This window comes from Crassostrea angulata, chromosome 7 (assembly GCF_025612915.1).
Source record: "Crassostrea angulata isolate pt1a10 chromosome 7, ASM2561291v2, whole genome shotgun sequence".
Lineage (NCBI taxonomy): Eukaryota > Metazoa > Mollusca > Bivalvia > Ostreida > Ostreidae > Magallana > Magallana angulata.
The window spans coordinates 35,838,377-35,856,049 of NC_069117.1; the positions used below are offsets into that span (position 1 = coordinate 35,838,377).

The 17,673-nt window shown below is 33.8% G+C and overlaps 1 protein-coding gene and 1 long non-coding RNA gene across 2 annotated transcripts; one reads left to right on the top strand and one right to left on the bottom strand.

Annotated features, from left to right (window-relative positions):
• Nucleotides 1–221: 221 nt before the first annotated feature.
• LOC128156439 (uncharacterized) lies at nucleotides 222–8,177 on the bottom strand. The gene is made up of 3 exons (XR_008239720.1): nucleotides 8,151–8,177; nucleotides 2,457–2,574; nucleotides 222–1,156 (listed from the first exon to the last, which is right to left on the bottom strand). It is a non-coding gene; the product is annotated as an uncharacterized LOC128156439 (long non-coding RNA).
• A 1,014-nt stretch (nucleotides 8,178–9,191) lies between these two features.
• On the top strand, nucleotides 9,192–17,273 carry LOC128155447 (serine-rich adhesin for platelets-like). The gene is made up of 12 exons (XM_052817149.1): nucleotides 9,192–9,498; nucleotides 10,183–11,443; nucleotides 11,557–11,633; nucleotides 13,720–13,775; nucleotides 14,368–14,424; nucleotides 14,530–14,651; nucleotides 15,019–15,211; nucleotides 15,544–15,744; nucleotides 15,916–16,018; nucleotides 16,209–16,319; nucleotides 16,584–16,628; nucleotides 16,762–17,273. The coding sequence occupies exons 2-12, from the start codon at nucleotides 10,183–10,185 to the stop codon at nucleotides 16,774–16,776; spliced, it is 2,241 nt and encodes a 746-aa protein (XP_052673109.1). The 5' UTR covers nucleotides 9,192–9,498; the 3' UTR covers nucleotides 16,777–17,273.
• The last annotated feature ends 400 nt before the right edge of the window (nucleotides 17,274–17,673 follow it).

The following is a 17,673-nucleotide window of genomic DNA, read 5'->3' on the forward strand; positions in this document are numbered from 1 at the left end:
ATTTTTTTCAAAAATTATTGGAAATCAATATCCTAGCAATATGCACACCTCTGATATATGTACAATTGATCTGCAAAAGAACAATTTCCTATCTTGACAACTGTAGGAGGAGTTATCCCTAAGAGGGTACCCTTTTGGCAGCCGCCCTCCTGCCATTTTCACCATTTTAATAACCAGATTTTTCCGTAGGAAAACCCGGTTAAAAATTAATCGATAAATAGTAATAGTAAAAGTTCTGAATACTTAAAGGCTTCTACTGGCTTAACAAAAATTAAAACAATGGAGTCGAATAAATTTATACAGCTCAGAAGAAAAAAAAAACCCCTTAATTTTGTTAACAGTAAAAGGCCATCCTAAAACAGTGAGTCTTTAGATAACTTTTAAACATGGAATTCTCAGATTGTAATGATCTCCCTGGGATATAAAAATTGACAAGGCCTAGAATATAAAAAGGAGACATCCATAGGGGCTTTGAATACAGTTATAATAATGTTATACTGGGACTGGAACTCCACTGGCAATCAGTGCAGAGAAATCAGGGTTGAAGTATTATGATCCTGCTTCATAGTCCTCATTATTACGCTAGCCGCAGTATTCTATATTCTCTGAAGTCTTGATAGGGTGCCATTGCTTATAGTTTTCGAGAATATGGTAGAATATAGGAGCTAAGATAGATCCTTATGGAACATCAAATATTAGCTCATACCGGTAATCAGATGACACAGCTGAGATAACTGCAGCCACATGTATTTGATATCTGTTGTTAAGGTAAGATTTTTATCCCCCAAAAAGCGTCGCCAGGGATGCCGTAAAAATATTCAAGGCAATCAATGAGGATAGAATGGTCGATCAAGTCAATGTCTGCTGGAATTCAAACATCAAGAGTACTGCACTGCATACAAGTTGGAATCAATGAACGACGTCAAGATGCACCTTTAGGAGAGCTGTTTCTTTAGATTTATGATTGACTCTGTATACAGATTGGTAAATTTCATGTCCTTTATTTGACACCAAATGATCTTCGTTGCGCTTAAACCACTTTTCACAAAAATTAGATGAAAGGGAGTTCCGCACTGGCTTGTTTGTTCACCATTCCTCTTACTGTTGATCCTACTAAGCTGTAGATATTAGGAGATGTCATACAAAACACTGCAACCTGAAATATATTTTTCAAACGATCAATGAATAAGGTAAAGATACAAAATTTAGATACAATGTATCTTCAATACTGAACTCCATGTTAACTATATATTAACTAGACATCATTGAAATGGTGACCATCCCAAAGGGCCCTGCTCAAATAATGGACAATAGGATGAAAAGTATTTCAGAGAATTTTGCTGAAACTTGACCTATACTGTAAATTTTCCAGCTGGCATAGAACTTTTAATTCAATCTCATTACCCCTTACCATACATACAGACATTTTAGCTCAATCTGAGCAAGATTAAGCAACTGATTATAATTTAATGAGATAAGTTATGACCTTCCCATTAATTTGGTTTAGTCACTGCACACCATTAATCTAAAAGCTCTTTATGTGGAGAAGAGAGAAAATATGCACCAGACAATTCTGGAGTCATATCATTCTGCTATGACCTTCACATTTGAGCTTGAGGCTAGATTTACAGTCTCTGAAACATTCTACTTTCTCATTTTTTGTGCATTCACTTGTGCTCTCCGCTTCGCTCCGTTCGCGCTCATAATTCACAAAGCGCTCACTGTTAGCTCATCATGTTTTCACATTTGTTTGCATTGCATTCTATGTTCACTCATCGTTCAGTCAGAATATATTATATTGAGGCTGATCCCTATAAAAATAGATACATGTCGTTTACTTGCTATTTTTTCCTGATTAATGATGAAACCCAATGTAAAGATAACTCCCAAGGCACTCCAAATAAATCGTTCATCTTGCTTTCATATACAGTTACCCTACACTTTTCTCTCGTGTTTGCACTCTGCGTTCATTCATCATTCACCGTTCATAAGCGCTCACCAAATTCCGTTAAGCGTGAGCTCACTGTTTGCTCAGCATACACTCAAAGTTCACGTGGGAAAGTAGAACGTTTAAGGGACTGGGATCAAGGTCACAGTTAATCCTTTGACCATTGGCACTCTGTGAGTGAAGTATGAGCCAGACTTAGCCAAGGGGAGAGAAGATATTAGATGGACAGACAGACCAAAGAATGGACCGACTGATCACTATAAGAAGCCCGCACAGAGGGGCTTTAATTAAAAAATTATAGAAAGGTTCATATGCAAATAAATGGTTTATAGATTATAATTTCATAAAAGTTAGAACATTAGCATCACACCTTAAAGGTAAATCTCTTATCATTTATTAATAACTGTAAAATTCATCATAAATTTTTGCATTGTGCAATATATTAATAAACACTAACATTAACTGTTACCTATCATTAGGATAACATTTATATTGACAAACAACTTACTGGTATTGCTTTCCATAAAATACTATCAACAAAGAATTTCTCTCTGCTTGAAAACAAATGGATCTCTAGTAGTTGTTTAGGCAGTTATGATGAATGATCATCAAAATGGCATTAGGATCTGTAAGAAAAGAATTACCAGGTACGTACAATTTGATAAACATCAATATGCATACAATTAATGACTTTAAATATGGTTGGATTGAGTCACAAGGGATAGGTGGTATACACTTACTAAAGATGGATTTTTTTTATCTCTCTGTCAGCTTGGCACTCTGATGTACATTGTATGCCAATCTCTATAAATATATTCCGCTTCTTGTGCTTGTTTCAGATCGCCAACTATTGTCTCTAACTATCTCAAAATGTTTTGACCCTGCCGGGCAATGACATTCTCCAATCTACCACTTGATGGACCCGACATCCAGCAAAGCTTAGAGATCTGGATGGTGCCATAACCAGCAAGATGACCTCTCTGCTGTTTCTTCCAGTCCTCTTATTACTTTTTTACATGCTCTTCCCAACTGTTCTTATCTAAGGAGCAGCTTTGGAGTTCCCCATAGATTGCGCAGGGAACCCTCTGCAACCAACCTCTATTAACAACAGCCAAGAGCACCATCTTTGCAGTCTGCCATCAGGTCTGCATACTTAAGCTTCAGGGTCTATCAGTTTCATATGTCTCCTCACAATTTTTCTTACAATGACACTGTCAGCTATATTGCAACCAATATGTCTTTGACTGCTGGAACACTAGTACTGTGTACGGTTTTATACAGGTTACTTCAATGATGTTGGGGACAACTAACTTCCCATCGAGATCCACTTTGAGCTCCCTGTCAGGCTCTCTATCCAGCATGTCCCATAACCTCCATTCGTCTTTGCTTGATATCTGCTGGTCTTCATTTCATCCATCGCCCCTCCATCTGAATACATATGAAATAAAAAATATGGGTTAAATATAAGGATCTTAATCATTTCCTTCTCGCAATTTACTGACGTGATTAGATAAAAGATACCTCTAACAGATAAAACCAATTTAAAAAATTTGAGAGCATTTTCATTTTAAAATTTGTAAAAGATCCTCTGATTCATGCTACCCTCTCCCTCTCCTCCAGGGAACAAGGACTACATACCAATTACATACAGTGTATTGGTTAGAAACCTTGACCTCAATGGTCAAACACAGATTGCAATAGAAGTTCTTGCTAACCTTGTAAAAATTTCTTAGACGCGAAGAAAAAAATTGGTTTTCAGTATAAAGGTTGCAATGGTCCTCGTGGTCTCATGTATGGTATAATGAAACCATGGTGTATATTTAGGTTAATTGTTATGATCAATTGTCCTCTTATAGAGAATATGACTTGTTTAAAGCTTTAAAACATTACCTTAATGATATGGCAGAGGTCAAACTAACTAGAAGTATATATTTTTGCCTAAAATAATTAAATCAATTAGTGTGGTTAATATCAATCTATAATATTTACATCCACCAAGTATTATTTCATCTATTTCTTGCAAAAATTGATTGTAAATCATAACTCTGTAAAACTGAGAGGACTGAAATTGATTGGGCTAAACCTTTAAATCATAAGAAAAATCATGGAATGCAAGAAATGACCATGATGACGTCAGACTCAAAGTAAAAGTAATCATCCATATGCACAAAACGTCTGACGTTATTCACACGCTATTACCGGTGTGTCCCTACCTGTTCTAATTGATCCCTTAAAATGTATTTATAACAAAGAAACCAAGATGAGGTAGAAATTCATTTAGAACACATCTGTTAAAATACTACTGCAATCACATATCCTAATTAACATTAAATGATCTATGACTGGGCTGTGTTGATTGCATAATCTATTTGAAAATATAGATTGCTTAAGTTTTCCTGTATAAACATCATTGCGTTCAATGCGTTGCAAGGTTGAATCAAACCTGAATGATTGTTCAAATTTTTTTGAACATTTATCACTTCCTGTAATCAATTCCAGTGTAATAAGGGAGATAAACACAAAAAGGGAAATAATTTGATCTAGGCATACTTGTTAAGGTACCTCACTATACCTACACATATACTTTTTAAGACAATACGTCACAAAATGGCGATTTAAATGTTTTCTAAACTGTTTATATCATTTGAGTTGTTTGTATATTGTCGTAGCTCAGTCGTTAAAGTATTTGGCTTCTGGACCGCAGATCATGAGTTCAAAACCGCCAGGAGCTTTTGTTCATGTTAACTGAATTAAATTTTTGAAAATGTAATTTTCATCTAAAATTCACATTATTTGCCTATTTGACTTAAACACTTCTTCTTCACTATGATATTTATCATAATCAAGTAATTTTCTGCTGATTTGAGAAAATATTTCATGGTGTAGTGATCTACGGTACCTCAAAGCTATTTTATTTTTATTCTACATGCTTAGAAACGAGCATAAATATATTTTCCCTAAATATTCTTGTTAGAATTATATTTCATTATAATTTTGGAAGACTTAAAAAAAATAAATAAACAAAAGTTACCTAGTAAATAGCTAGGGTTTTCTCTTGAAAGCATATGAGTAAATAGAGTTATCAGTATTATGTTGCTTAAATTTCTAAATACTGATCTTGATCCATAATACTTTCATGTATCCAAAGAAACCATCTTATGTGATTTACATAATACATGTACAAAATGATCAACAGATTGATCTATTTCATTTTAGGTCAATGATAACCAAAATTATCTATTAATTTATTAATAAATAAGACAGTTAAACATGAAATCATTTCTTTTGAAAAAAAAAATTCCTTAATTTTACATAGGATATCAGTCAAAAATTGATTTTCTGAAAGTCAAATTCCAGGCTAAGGCTGATATACTTAATCTATAAAAGAGCAGCATGTGGCAATGGCCTTAGCTTTTATAAAACTAATGGACAAGTGAACTGGGTGAAATTTTATAAGGACCAATCATCTGATAGTGATACATGTTCGAGAAATATGAAAAAAATCTGTACCCATTGTATTAATGTAATGGGGTATAGATCATAAATACCTCAGGACGATTTGGTTATTTCTTTTTTAACGAACTGATGTGTATTAACAATAATTTAGGTAATTTTACTTACTCTCTATGATAAATTTATTAATTTCTTAATGAATAGATGTAAAGTCATGTATAAACAATAAAAAATGTTTTATAATGATTGATGTGGGTTACATGAAGGACCTGGTATGAACCACTGCAGAGAAAAACAAAGAACTCGTGAAACTACATGTATTTAAAAAAAAATACTATCTCACTCATGAACTAACTTTCTATCCAACCACAAAACATTGAATATCCTAGTGAATAAAATGAAAAAAAAATAAAACCAAGAGGCCCATGGGCCACATTGATCACCTGAGCAACAATCAGCTGTGTGGAGTCATATAACTAAGGGCTGGGACGATACTTTACTTAGCCGATTCGGTACATATCAGGTTACATGAGATGCGATACGATACATATCACGATACATTGCAACTTAATGAAAACATGAATAAGGGCTTTAAATTTTTTGAATCTGCTAATGTATTACTGCATGTTCAAAGTGATTTCATTATATTTAAAATGAGCATTGCACAATTTACAAATTACTTTAGTCTTGTATTCACTACTTTTTCATAAACATGTAATCCAAAAGTTTTCCACACTCAAGATTTAGCTTCATAACACTTTTGACAACTTTACGAGGTTTTCTGCCATCTTTGTACTTGATCCAAATATCGTCAAAATAAATACCGTGATGCACCGGTGCATCGTCCCATCCCTAGAGTCAAACAAAAATTTTGGACAATGCACGAGGAAAGATGCTTGTATATTGACAAAATTTTATAATTTTTCTTTAGATATTCATATGTTAAACATAAAGCCCCTATGGTAACAAGATGATTTTTAATCATGTCATATTGGTTAAAAAAAGATTAATATGAAAGATTTTTCTTTGTTCATTCCTATATAAAAATTTGATCCTCCATTGTGGCCCACTTTCACCCCCAGGAATCATCGAATCATCACTATCTGTTGATGCTTACTAACAAGTAACAACATACATGGTCTATTGGTTTTGGGACTGAACTTTTTAAAAATGAATTTTCTCTATACATTTCTATGTAAAAATTTGACCCCCTCATTGTGGCCCAAACCAACACCTGGGGAATTTGAATAACCACTACCTTGTAATGTTTTCACACAATCTAATTAAAATTAGACGTTCTGAATCCGCTACCGCTTCTCAAACGGTGTCATGGACTGCGCCATTTTTGTTTTCTTTCGCTTTGAACACCTCGGTCATCTACGTATGTCGATAAAAAAGTCGAGAAGTTCCGAGCACTCACCCAAAGAGTCGGAACAAGTGATTTCATTGGTTAACTGAAAGGTCACATTGACGTGACCCTGCATGGGATGTTGTTAGATGTTTGAGAAGCGGTAGCAGATTCAGAACGTCTAATTTTAATTAGATTGGTTTTCACACAAGTTACAGCATTCCTGGCCAAATGGTTTAGAAGAAGATTTTTAAAGACTTTTTTCTTTATATTCCTATGTAAAAATTTGACCCTCACCCCATTGTGGCCCAAGCCTACCCGGGGAATTATGATTTAAACAAACTTAAATTTACACTACCTGGGACTCGTTTAACACAAGTTAAAGCATTCCTAACCTATTGGTTTCAAAGTAGAAGATGTTTAATGATTTTTCTCCATACATTCCTATGTAAAAATTCAACCCCTAATTGTATCCCCACCTCAGCCTTGGGGATCATGAATCTACATTACCCGACTGGCTGAGGATACTTCCAGACAAGAAATAGCATTCTTGGCCTAATCGTTTTAAAGAGCACGATGTCTAAAGATTTTTATACAGTATTTCTATGTAAAAAGGGGACTATGTACGGTATGAATGAAAATGAAAATATTCTCATTTTTGCTTTATATTTTGCATTCGGAAATATAGAGCGCAGGTCTGCTCAAGTATGATTTTAACATATATTTTTCTTCAGATAGTTATTACACATTATACTAAAAAATGGTACTTGAGCAAGCCTGCGCTCGATGTTTCCCAGTCGAAAAACCATCCGAAAACACCCATATTTTGCTACAAAACATCAATTTATCAAAATAATGCAATCTTCATTATGTCATATCTACATTATGACGTCACTATGGTGATAACCTTTAACATCTTTATTTCCAATACGATTTTAACTATCTTTCACCTTATTTTTAAAGCTCTTTCTAAAAAAAAAAAAAAGCTAATTTGAGCCTTCAGCTCAGGTGAGCTAAAAAACAAAGTTCATATTCGTATTTCATGCCCCTCTCACAACCCCCCCCCCCCCCCATCCCCAAAGGACAGTATTTTGTATCCTGCAACCACCCTCGGTTTGTCAGCTGAATAAAGATAACCCATTAAACCAAAGCTATACCCGGTCAATGCCCCAATATAGCCTCTGATAAAAGAATGACATGTACAATGTGTACAAATGGATATATTTCCCAAAGAAGGATTTATTTACAATGTGTTTGAACCATCTAGAAACAGAAATGCTAACGTTAAACCTCCCAATATTTGTGAACGATATGGTACAAATGTATATAAATACGATATTAGTTTGTTAAAAATGTTTCATATCCATGAAAATATATGAAAACAACTATTTTATGCATCACCTTTTTAGGAACGTTGCTGAATCCGAAGGTCAAAATGGAGTAAGACGATCCCGACTACATTGTACGGGTAACGTTAGAATATTAGAAGTGAAAAGTCAAGATGCTCACAACGGGATGGTCTAATATTTACTATATCATATGTTTTTACATTTTTAAGGATTTTATTTGTATTAAGAAAGTTTCACTTAAATCATGTACTCTATGAAAAACATTTAATGTTGTACATATTAACACGTTAGCCTATCAAGTTTTCCTATGACATTGTACCATAGGTTGCGGTACTGTTCGTTTCCGTGTTATAGAGAAATTTATTTATGAATATTATAATGTTTTAATCATTTCATTGTTCTGTACAAAAGAACATCTTTAGATTATTATAATTTTTAAATCGGGTTCGTCCATAAATTGCGGCCTGCAGAACTTCTAACAGTTGTTTTCAATCCGTCACGGATTCTTTTTCTAACAGCGCTTTATCAAGTCTTGCCCTTCGCATAAAGCCTATATAAAAAGACAGAGTTCTTTTACTAAAAGTCTCTTGTCAATCTGTACGGAACCACGGAATTCCGTTGTCACCTACTAAAAGATGAAAAAACTTGATAGATTTCTTTTAGGAAAAGATGATAATGGTAAGGATCGGGTGAATGTATATATATAATTACCGAAAATATGCCTCGGATCCCCTCCCTGGAAAAATGATATAAAAAAGTTGAGGTAGACAGAGCTTAAGGAGTGGAAGGCTATATAGCTCAAAATTCATTATACAAAAAGAGTACATGGGTATTTCATGTACATGTGTAGTGCAGAAAAAAGGAGGTAGGGTTGGGCACTGGAATGTCATACACAAGGCATGGTAGTGATATCTCGTCCTGAAGGGTACTTGATAAGTCGACGTGAGATCGGGGGACCTCTTAGATTTCTGCATGGTGACAATATGATTCATTTAAAGATTTTGTATGTTATCGAAGCCCTATGAATTCCCCCTTTGTCACACCCAGATCAGGATGGTATTAAATACCAACTTTATCAATATCTTATGCAATTCTTTTTTTCCCCTTTAAGGGAACACTTTTTTATTTTCGAGAAAATTACGAACTTGGTAGCCTTAAAGGGCATTTCATGTAAAGAACATCTAAATATATCTGCATCTTTTTTGTCCAGTTGAGGGGTGATTTATTGATTTCAATTTGATGACGATTGGGCTCTACAGCGCCGCGTGAGGGGGGAAACGCCCATTGAGGACCCAATAAATCTGTCGGGAGGAAAGGCTATCGGTGAGCGCGTGTGTTAGAATAAACGCGCTGTGAGGAGAGGAAGTATATGAGCCAATCTGAGCAAATTCAACGCAAAGGTAAATACATATTTTAAGCTTATTCTTTATACTTTTTATAGTTTAATTTTGTGAGATATAGATTTATTTTTTTATCGAAATAATGTCTGGGGGGAAAAGGGGGGGGGGGGGGTAAGGGAGTTATCACACATTATACATTAAGACAATTCCAGCATTAGTACTGATGTAGAAACACAGTTCATTTAAAAACATTGTATTTCCACTTGCCTTGTTTCAGTAAAAAAAATTATCTAAAATCGAAAAAGATTGTTTATGATTAAGACACATACGTACATGTACTTTTAAAAAGTGCGTCGCTTTTGGTTTCAGTAATGGGTGTGGTTGACTATATCCCATATAAAGTACGAAATATTGCATTGAAAAGCTAGTTTAATGTATAATTTTATAGCTCTAGTGCGAGGTTTATAATCCATTTATTGGATTAGACTGTGTATTTACCCACGCTCGCTGTATAAATGAATAACCCCAAGTCTGGGTAATCGGGAGTGCAAGTTACGATAGAGAGATAAGGCTTTCTCGTGTGCATAGGTTATCTCTGTGTTAAGCCTCACCTTTCTGGGTATCAGTTTGTGTACAAAGATAATACGTGTGTTTTATTCTATGCTTAGTAAAAGATGAGACAAAATTTTCTTGCATGAATATTAAATATGATAATTGAATTCAGATTACGTGTTTGTTACACAGATGCGGTCCACATATATATTTATGGTCTTGATAATTTGGAATGTACAATATTCTGCATCAACTACTGCTTCCCAGAATTCACCTCCACCTGCCCTAACCACAACCACAGTATCGACAAATGCTACTAATACACTAAATAATACAATAGAAAGTTCAACAACTGAAATCTTGAATTCTACTGCGAGCACCAGTGACCCTCCTACAAGCTCAACAGTTGCCGGAACCACTACAACTACTGGTGATAATTCACCAATTAGTATGATAACCTCTAGTGATATGTCATCAAATGCACCAACAACTGTGTCAGACGTATCGAATGTATCAGAATCAACAACAGAAGGAGCTACCACCAATGACTTAAATTCAACTGTAAGTTCAAATGCGACCGAAGCAGCAACACATACGACAACAACAGCACAAACCATATCAATGGAGACACCAGATACAAATACGAACTTAACTTTAGAAAACGAAACCACTACTGTAGTAACACCTGCAACAAACAATATAACGACTACTTTAAAAGGAACGTCTGCATCGTCTTCAATAAATACAGACGCGGATACGTTTACTGATAATAGCACATCCATAGCCGTAACATCTACAACAACGTCTTTAGCGACATCAGTTACAGAAAATCCATCCTCTCCATCAAATACAACAATGCAGGTCTCAATATCAGGTACCTCAAGTACCCCTGTAGCAACAGTACCAACAGACAATAGCACAACAACCAATGCGCCAGACTCAACGGGGTTGACAACAACAACAGTACCAACAGACAATAGCACAACAACCAATGCGCCAGACTCAACGGGGTTGACAACAACAACAGTGACGGGCTCAACATCAGGTTCCTCAGCTACCCCTATAGCAACAGATAATAGCACAACAACCAATGCGTCAGACTTAACGAGGTCGACAACAACAACAACAGTGCCGGACTCAGCATCAGGTTCCTCAGCTACCCCTATAACAACAGTAACAACAGATAATAGCACAACAACCAATGCGTCAGGCACAACATCAGGTACCGCTTCAGCAACTGTAACGACAGATGAAAACACAGGCGAGGTATCAAGCACAATATCAAATACCTCTCCAATAGTAACAGATGAAAACACAACAAGCGATGGTCAAACGACAACTAATGGTACTATGTTGACTTCGGACTTACCGTCTACATCACAACCGTCAACAACACCAACAACCACACCCTCCACAACAATCGGTATAAATGGAAACTATACTATTAATACAGGTATGTACAAAACGCACTTAAGATAGAATGTTCTTCGGTTTCATATTTTATTTTATTTACTCATCTTTATATTCTTTTATATCTATCAAATGATTTATTTTACTTTTTTGTAGATAGCGCCTTTTTGACTTTCCCAATTAATGTCACATTCCCAGATAAATGTGTTGAAAAAGACCAAGCTCAAGAGAATGTAAATATTAACTTCATTTGAAACAATTTAAACAACTTAATTCATATACAACATTGTATAATATTTAAAAGGTAATGTTAAAAATACAAAATACATAATAGACAATTTCTCTTTGGGTTCATGGCATTTCGACCAATCGCTCTTACATAATCTTCAATAATTCAAAACAGCTATCTAATTATATTAAGTCGGTAAATGGCCCTATCCATTATGCAATATTTGGATAAACATTGGTTTTGTCCCAATAGACAGCGACTTTAGGTACATACTTAAATTAAACAATTCCCATATCTTTTATGTTATAATTTATCAAAACTTCATAATTAAAAACGAACATACAATACATGTTGTTGGTAAAACGTTTATGATGTCCTCTATTTAATTCTATTAACAAGCATATTAGACAGAACAATAATGAAGCGAAGAAGTCGAGATCAATGCAAAGATATTCCTCTAACTTTAATGACAATCTATCGCATTTGCAAATAACTGATTGTATGATAGAGTTTTGTATAGTTTTTATCTAAAAAGAGTCGTCTTGGTTGTATTCAAGGATTAAGCGAATTATTCTTTGACTTTTACGGGATTAAACCAAATAAAGCCTATATAGCTTTATGATGGATTTGACTCTCTCTTCATTCGATAAAAATGATTACTCATTACTTTTACAGTATATATGGAAATGTTTTCTCTCCTTTTATATTCGGCCCTTTCGCCCTCGTTGTCAGCGTGCGAGTTTAAGACTGGACGAATTTCAATCTCTCTCTCTCTCTAATTAAATTATCTCTTTTAAACAACTATGTCTGGGCGAATACAAGACGGGGCGAAGACATTCGCCAGCGGAGAAGGGCGAAAATAATCTTGCACATACAATACTTACATCAGATCTATTTTACATTGTACAGATAAAATTATTGACATTTTTACATTATTTTCATTATGACACAAACAGCATACGTCAATGGACACAACCCGAATTTTTAGCTAGGCATAAGCAAGGTCAACCTATAGTTACAGTGCACGATAGCGGGTGTTCACTAAACAACCGTTGAAATCATTCTTCGCACAGAAATGTAGTTCCTACTTAAAAGAGAAGGTAGAGTGTAAAGCATGCCATTTAGTCATTTTAAGTTTACATCTGATATATTTAAAAAATTTCATGTTACAGTTGTACTTGTAATATTCTAAATACTTCGAGTGTACGATGTAAAGTTGCTGAGCGGCGGTATACACTGTTTACACTTGTAGCCTAGAGCATCCCTAGAGTATCAAGCTGAAAGAACATAGTCTTGCGGGAGTTGTTTTAATAGCGTAACTATGCAACACTTAGGTTGAATATCTTACCTTCCCACGATTATTAAATTACGATATCAATATAAATAGTAAAATCATGCTTATAAACTCAGTTAAATCATGAATAATGACTCAATTTGTCTATTTAGTTTGTAATAATGCCATATCATGTCGACGTTCTCAATACACATCAAATGGGCTCGGATATCTGTACTTTGAGTATTTTTATTAAGGTACCTCACTACACATAGACTTACACTTTTTAAGACACTACGTCACAAGATGGCGATTGAAATGTGTTTTTAAAATTATTTGTATCAATTGATTTGGTTGACTATCCTCATAGCTCAGTGGTAAAAGTATTGGGCTTGTGAATCGCAGATCGTGAGTTAGAATCCGTCTAAGACCTTTGCTTTACTGAACTAAATATTTGAAAATATATTTTTTTTAATCCAAAACTGTATATTTTTCGCCTGTTTGAATTATAGACCTCTTATCCATCATTCTATCTATCATAATCAAGTAATTTTCTGTTGATATGAGAAACTATCAAGTTGTAGTGGGCCAGCTAAGTAATGCAGACTGTTTTATCAAAGCAACTATTTGATGCTGTTAAACACAGTCATTTCAAGCTATTTGGTAAACATTACTGAATATTTTAAAATAGAAATAAAATTTGATTTGTAGTTCAATCCTAGATAAAGATACTGAAAATGTTAATTTTGATATATAAATCTAGATTTCTCTGAATACTCCTGGTATTTTCCAACTTCAATTTTTTTTTTCATTTCAGATAACCAAAGCCTTGTCGGTTCTTAACATAACAGTGGTACCTGTTTATGTTTTGCCGTAAGGAAACATTTTCTTAATTTTCTAATTTACTTATGAGCATTTAAACTGTAGCTGTATGAAGATAATATAATTCTTATAGAATATGGTTTACGATAAGATTTTATAGATAAATGTCATGTGTGATGGGAATAATTTTGAAAATACAAAACCTCGAGATACATTGTATACTGCTTGCTTCCGGGTTTACAAAAGTAAAAAATTACACTTGATTAAAATACTTGATATATTAAAATTAGAGTGGGAATAAAGTTGCCGCGGTGTTTAATATGTACCTTACGTTATTCAGTGTACCTAAATGAACAAAGTGAATCAAAGATTCTTTCAAACAGTTTAAAGTAGTAAAAATAAAGGAAAATTCTATACTACAGATGCAGAAAAATTATTTAATAGACAAATATAATTTCAATCGTGTAGGACGAGTGCAAATTTTGGTTGTAACGGTAAGTAAGAACCACTCTCAAGACACTTGTTAATCATTGTAAACTTGTAGGAAGGAATAGATGGATGTCCAATGAAGTTACATGTAATGAATTGCAATGATTGATGACTTTTACGATTTTTTTAAAGTTGAGATTATTCTTATTTTCAGGTGCACCAGGAATGATACACGGAGACGGAAGCGGTCTGATAAAATTATTAAAACAGAGTGAGTATTTTTTTATCATCATTGAGAATTACCTGTAAATCATCAATCTCAATACTGACATCCATTTTTATTTCAATTGTGACATACGTTTTCAACTGCTTTCAGAGGAATGTTATTTGACGCAGTTGTTAGGGCCAAAGATTTTTTTGGCAATCCAACCGCCGAGTCTACAATAAATAATTCTATCACAAAGGCGTTTAACAATAAAGTTGAAGTAGACACGAATGGTAATGTATTTAGATAGTTTAACATGCCTATGGTTTTTGTCTCAAATGTGTGTTATCCAAAAATATCAATTTAAAACATTTTGTGATTTTATTCATGATCATGTACAATTATTTTCCTATAACGTATTCACTTTGGTCTTAAACAATGCCAATAGAGAGTCAAAAATGCTTCAATGTTTTTTTTTTATTGAAATATTTGGTTGATTTTATTCTAAACAATTTCTACAGAGCAAATAGGAGATGAATTAGATAAATTGCAATCATTGTCAAAAAAAAAAATTAAATGCTCAAAGATATAACATATCATATTGTTTAGAATTGTTTACAACACTTTGAAGCTTTAACCAATAGCGATTTTTCATTAAAGCTGCATCGGAATTGACGATGTGCGATACAGACGTTTGTCGAGAAGCTAGCTTAAAATACAAAGGATTTACTTGCAAGTCTGGTAACGTTTCTAATAGCGACTGCATATTTACATCCATGTGTACAAATCATGACTGTGATTATGGAGATTGTGAAGTAAAAGCCAATGGTTCACACTACTATAGAGTTTGCATGTAAGTACTCTCCATACGATTGAAAAATGTTTTAATATGCATTCTTGTTTTCTCAGAGTTATTTGGGTTTTTTGTCTTTGTTTTGATTTGTTTATTGAGGTTTGTTAGTGGTTTTTTTTTTTTTTTTTGGGGGGGGGGGGGGGGTATAAAATTATATGCTTTTCATTTTACTCTTTTCACAATTAAAATAATGAATTAAAAATGAATATGGAAATCATTTGCAACTTGCTTTTGTTTTTACACTTGTATGTACACATGTAATGTACCCAGTCTAAAACAATCTTCAAACAAGCTTAGTTTGATATTTAAAACAATGAATGATTTTTTGTAAGTTGTCAAGAAGAAGACATGTACAAGTACACCGAGTCTGCAGATAAATGTGTTAAGGGGGATCTTTCGTATAAGGCCTGGATGATCATCGCCGCCGGAGCGGGGGGACTCATCATCCTCATCCTCCTCTTCGCAGTCGTCATACAGTGTGCGAGGAGGAAAAGGGAGTCCTCCAATCCGGAGAAGTACGTCTATGATGCGGGGTGAGTTACAAGTCTTAGAAAGGAGAGAAATAGCGCATTATATCCAAACAAATTCTTTCTATGCTTAATATGAATTGAAGAAATTTATTTTGAAAATGTGTTCGTTGAATTTGATAATCAATTTTGATTATGATGTCATCTGATTTATTCTTGCATTTCTGTTTGTTGTAGGTACAGTGACCGCGAGACGTTGGTGCAAGACAGAAGTTATGACCACATTGATCAATATCACAGGAAACCTTCCTTTAAAGTAGAAGACCGGAGGATTCAAACGGTGAATAATTAACAAGGATATGTATCGCTTTAAAATGGGTTTTTTTTTCAAAATTTCGAAGTACCAAGCAGTTAAAGAAAACTTAGTTAAAAATCAAGATTCAAGGGAAAATGGATCATAGAATTTCAAAATTTGTATTTTTAATGATTATCCATTCTGATTTTTAAAAAACATTCTGTTTTTATTGTAGAGCTTACAAACATTTGACAACCAAGGGTACGACCATTGGGACCCTGATGAGAGTAAAGAAACCTACCAATCAATGGATAGACACTTCCAGAATCCTAACTTTCAAGCTCAGGTACAACACATTCATATTTATCGATGTAATCATATATTGCATTCCTCAAATTGACTGACATGGTGTAAATGATCTTTAGAAACTATATACAGCAAAGCCTCATTAAATGGTACACAAATCGTCTAGATTTATATAGCATTTCGATGAATGAATCACTAATGTTAAAATATTTTGAACAAGTCATTTAAGAATGAATTGATCCAAATTACGAAGTGTTTTAAAAGTGATAGTAATGTTCTTTTTACATTATTTTAACTTTTTCAGATCACAAGACCTAAGCTTACAACAAGTAGATACGGCGAAGATAAGGTATTAACAATACTGAATTTAAAGTTTTTTCCTATACACAGATAAACAGATTGGATTTGATATAGTAGATAGTATGGAGTAGATAAGACAAAGAAAATGAATGGTTGCATTGAAATGTTTATTTTGTTTGTAGCTGACCCCGTTTTGATTTAGAGGGAACTGGAAACCTTCCTACAAATATTGCTCCGTCCGCGCCTATGCATCTTAGAAATAGGGCATCGCAAGGAAGAAGGCAAACATTGCTCATGCAGAAAAAAGGCTTTTTAAATGTACATTCCTTTTGCAATCAACCTCTTGGCTTATAGTGAGGTTTGGATATTGGATTATAATACTTATTCGAACTTTTGAATAAAAAATATGAGTAATCTTACCAACTTTATAAAAGAGGAATCATTTTGTAGACAACAATCTTTTGATTTTGCAATTTTGTATGAAATTAAAGGAGTGTTTTTTACAAGTGCTGAGTGCGACAGTATGTATGTTAGATGTGTCGGTTCTTGCATATCCATGAACAATGTATAATCAAATTATTTGACCTGCTTGAAGAGAATCATTATGATAATCAAAACTCATTGTATTCTTTTGTACTTATTATGTTTATCAATACAGTGTACATAGAAAATTAAATTTGACTGTTATACTTTATGTCACGTGTTTATTGTTACCATATGTGTTTTTTATATCTAATATTGTGAGCAATATTGATCAAAAGGAATTAAAATCCATGTATCTCAATGATGTACTATATACTACGTTCAAATAAAAAAAAAACGCATTATTTAAACAAATTAATATGGTTGCATTGTTTTTAATATTTAAATCCAATTGAAAGTTTTCTTTAAAATATTCTTTTATTCCTAATAAATATTATTGAGCGATGTCGGCCCTAGTTTCATTTAAACGTTTGTGTTTAGTGTTTAATTGTTTAATTAAACAGTGAATACAGGTGTGGTTGTCTTTTTTGATGACTGAAACACATATTAATATTTTAGATTTTACAGAGAATCACAAATTTGACCCGATATCCAAATAATCGACAAACACG